This window comes from Populus alba, chromosome 5 (genome assembly GCF_005239225.2).
Source record: "Populus alba chromosome 5, ASM523922v2, whole genome shotgun sequence".
Taxonomy (NCBI): Eukaryota; Viridiplantae; Streptophyta; class Magnoliopsida; order Malpighiales; family Salicaceae; genus Populus; species Populus alba.
In genome coordinates this window covers 17,998,235-18,001,754 of record NC_133288.1, presented here as the reverse complement: position 1 = coordinate 18,001,754, position 3,520 = coordinate 17,998,235, and the positions used below count along the sequence as shown (strand labels likewise).

At 36.8% G+C, this 3,520-nt stretch overlaps 1 protein-coding gene across 3 annotated transcripts; it reads left to right on the top strand.

Annotated features, from left to right (window-relative positions):
• Positions 1-393: 393 nt before the first annotated feature.
• Positions 394-3,303, top strand: LOC118029214 (probable glucuronosyltransferase Os03g0107900). 3 transcript variants are annotated; one of them, XR_004684145.2, is made up of 8 exons: positions 394-845; positions 922-1,068; positions 1,149-1,213; positions 1,342-1,411; positions 1,538-1,756; positions 2,378-2,499; positions 2,621-2,756; positions 2,837-2,974. XR_004684145.2 is itself a non-coding variant. In XM_035033038.2 (8 exons), exons 1-8 carry the CDS (start codon positions 474-476, stop codon positions 3,064-3,066), a joined length of 1,383 nt encoding a protein of 460 aa, XP_034888929.1. In that variant the 5' UTR covers positions 397-473; the 3' UTR covers positions 3,067-3,303. The 3 variants fall into 3 exon arrangements, 2 of the variants coding, with proteins under 2 accessions (XP_034888930.1, XP_034888929.1); XM_035033038.2 differs by having other exon boundaries at positions 397-845; positions 2,378-2,521; positions 2,837-3,303; XM_035033039.2 differs by lacking the exon at positions 2,378-2,499 and having other exon boundaries at positions 396-845; positions 2,837-3,303.
• The last annotated feature ends 217 nt before the right edge of the window (positions 3,304-3,520 follow it).

Sequence of the window (3,520 nt, the reverse complement as noted above, 5' to 3'; positions counted from 1 at the left end):
CCAGGATAACTATTTGTGTTTTCTGTTTTTCTTTCTCTAACTGATTTTTTTTGGGTGATAAATGATAATTAACCTTAAAAAACATTAATGGTTTGTTATAAGTTTTTGGTTTAATGACTAATTATATTGACAAAAAATAGTTGTTAAAAAAAAAAGTTTTTAGAGTGTTTGAGAGGGTAATAACAATTATTTTAAAAAAAAAAATTATTGAAAAATATATTAAAATAATATATTTTTATTTCAGTTTATCAATTATTTAAAAATAAAAATAAAATTATATTTTTTTTAATTTTTAAAAAACTCTTAATGGGTCAAACACCCGCGTTAATTAGTATGCGAAAGCTTGATAAAATAAATAAATAAATTGTTATAGCTGGGGGTATTTTTAAAGTTTTCCCATTTTCTCTTCTCCTACCCCTCGTCACTCACTCACTAAACAACCCCACCTCCACTTCACTAGAACAGAAAACAAAATGGGAAGCCCGAACAACAAACCCACCAGAATCTTCTCTCTTCACCACCACAATACACCATCATGCACCCGCTCCCACCAGATTGGCGCTCTCCTCCTAGTCGCCTCCACTTTCTTACTCACTCGCCTCTTCGACCACCCGTTCACTACTTGCCCTCCCTCCTCCTTAAATCACGACCACACATCACAAAACGTCGTTCACTTTTCCGACGATGGATCTATCTCCTGGCCCCAGATGGGCTACGGGACCCACCTCTCCCTCAAGATCTACGTCTACGAGGAAGACGAAATTGACGGATTGAAGGAACTGTTGCGAGGCAGAGAAGGAAAAATCTCTGTTGATGCTTGCGTTAAAGGCCAGTGGGGCACTCAGGTAGTTTCTTGCACAATCCAAGGGCTTTCAGTTATTATTCATTCTCTTTTTATAATTTTATTCGACTCTATTACAGGTTAAGATACACAAGTTGTTGCTGCAATCGAGATTTAGGACTAGAAAGAAAGAGGAAGCTAATTTATTCTTTGTGCCTGCCTATGCTAAATGTGTACGGATGATGGGTGGTTTGAATGATAAGGAAATTAACCACACTTATGTTAAGGTAATTTTTTTTTAATTTAAATAATACTTCTTTAATTCAAACTGAAGATGTAATTTTTATTAGTGATGTCAATTTTTCAGGCATTGAGTCAAATGCCCTACTTTAGAAGATCAGGAGGACGTGATCACATTTTTGTCTTCCCTAGGTATATAATCATTCTTTGGCTTCAACTTGAATTCGCTATGATTTATTAGAATGCTTATAGCATTGATCCTCTTCGTCTATGTTTTTTGGGATGTTGACGCATATGTTCTTGCTTTTGTGCGATTGCAGTGGTGCCGGAGCTCACTTATTTAGATCTTGGGCGACTTACATTAATCGATCCATAATTCTTACTCCTGAGGTACCATTCTTACTTCTTGACATACTACATTTACCTGCTTGAGTTGCTGATGTTTCCATATGGTCCTAATTCTGTGTGATTTTGAAGCTTATGGCTTTAAGAATGTTGGGTTGTGTGTTAGTGTAGGGGGATAGGACTGATAAGAAAGACACGAGTTCTTTTAATACATGGAAAGACATTATCATTCCTGGGAATGTTGAAGATGGGATGACTAAAAGAGGTGCAGCGATGGCTCAACCTCTACCTTTGTCAAAGAGGAAGTATTTAGCGAATTATTTAGGTCGTGCGCAAGGGAAAGTTGGGCGCCTGAAGTTAATAGAGCTTGCAAAGCAGTATCCAGATAAGGTATATTTATTTATATATTTATTCAGTTTTTGACAATTAGATTAGGTACGTTGTGTGATGTTATGTGATTTTGTGGTTACTCATATGACTTTGTCTTGATGTGTAGAACATATTGGATCATTCATTGTTGATTTAGTTTTGGTCTCTGTATGAACTTGAAGCACAAATTCTGAAATATTAATATGGCTCAGTATCCATCTTTTTGGCTTTTGAAACTGACCATGCTTAGCTGATCTGCCATATATAAAACATGTATTATGTATCTGTTAGAACAGTCATAGTAGGGAGGAACTTAACATTAGCCTTTTCTTGTGCTCACTTCATTGCATATTTTTGCACATGCAAGCTGAATCCAGTCAATATATTTCTTTGGCAGTGACTTCAGTCTATGATTGGATTTGGGACACTTGCATATTGTTCTTGTGCATTCCTTTGGCAAAGGAACAGAGTCTTTATGAGTGTTTGTGGGTTGTCACTTGTTTGTGCATTCTGTTTAACATACTCAGCCTTGTAACTTTGTTTCGGTAGGATATTCTCCATCATGCCTGAGATGAAGATTACTGTTAATACTCATATTTGTTTATAAGTGATATAGCGTATACATAATGACATCATAAACAGTTGGAATGTCCAGAGTTGAAGTTCAGCGGTCCTGAGAAATTTGTAAGGATGGAATATTTTCAACACCTGCGCAATGCAAAGTTCTGCGTTGCTCCACGTGGAGAGTCTTCTTGGACACTTAGGTTTTATGAGTCTTTTTTTGTGGTCTCTCTCTCTCTCTCTCTCTCTCACTCACTCACACACACACACACATTCCACATACATGGAGGTCAGTTAAAGTGATTCTATTTATTTGCTAAACAGGAGTGTGTCCCAGTTATATTATCAGATCAAGCAGAATTTCCTTTCCAAAACGTGATTGACTACACCCAGATATCAATCAAATGGCCATCTACTCGAATAGGGCTGGAACTCTTGGAGTATCTAGAATCAATTCCAGGTTAAATTAAATATGATTGCTTCTTCCATGTTTTGGATATTGTCCTGGGTCATGCAATTAGCTTTGAGCTTGCTTTTCAGATGAAGATGTAGAGCGGATGATAGCTGCAGGTAGACAAGTAAGATGCTTGTGGGTATATGCTCCAGAACTTGAGTCGTGTTCTGCAATGCAAGGAATAATGTGGGAACTTCAGAGAAAAGTACGGCAGTTTCACCAATCAGCTGAGACATTCTGGCTGCACAATCGAACTATTGTTAACAGAAACATGGTTGAGTTCTCAAGCTGGAAGCCTCCCATGCCTTTGCCTTGATCATTCTTAAATGCTTGTGGTTCCTTGACATCACTGATTCTTTGATTTGGCTATTTACTTTTACTTTCTATTTGCCTAGTGCCACTGATTCACACACTGTTGAACATTTTTTTTCACTATACTCTTCTTTTTCTATTATTAAATATGAATTTTATGTATAAGCATTATAGACACTGTATATAGACTTGAAGAGAAATTGTTGATGATAGTAGCATAGACGCTGTATTTTTGTTGAAATAGCACTTGTGGATTTATCCTTGAAAATCACGTTATGCATTCAATTCCATTTCCCATCGTGTGTTTATTGAATTCGGTATTTGGCTATCACAATGAAGTTTCAAGCACGGTGGAATGCGATTCTCAGTAGGCATACGACCACTGTTATTCACCTGATATTTGCTTGGCGTCTGTGCACACCAAATTCCATAGTCTCTCTTTCTGGAATCTTTGTAAG

Excerpts from the sequence above, each read along its gene's own strand:
- LOC118029214 (XM_035033038.2), top strand. The coding sequence starts at position 474 with ATGGGAAGCCCGAACAACAAACCCACCAGAATCTTCTCTCTTCACCAC. Across the intron at positions 846-921 it reads AAGGCCAGTGGGGCACTCAG|GTTAAGATACACAAGTTGTT; the intron begins GTAGTTTCTTGC and ends ACTCTATTACAG. Across the intron at positions 1,069-1,148 it reads TTAACCACACTTATGTTAAG|GCATTGAGTCAAATGCCCTA; the intron begins GTAATTTTTTTT and ends TCAATTTTTCAG.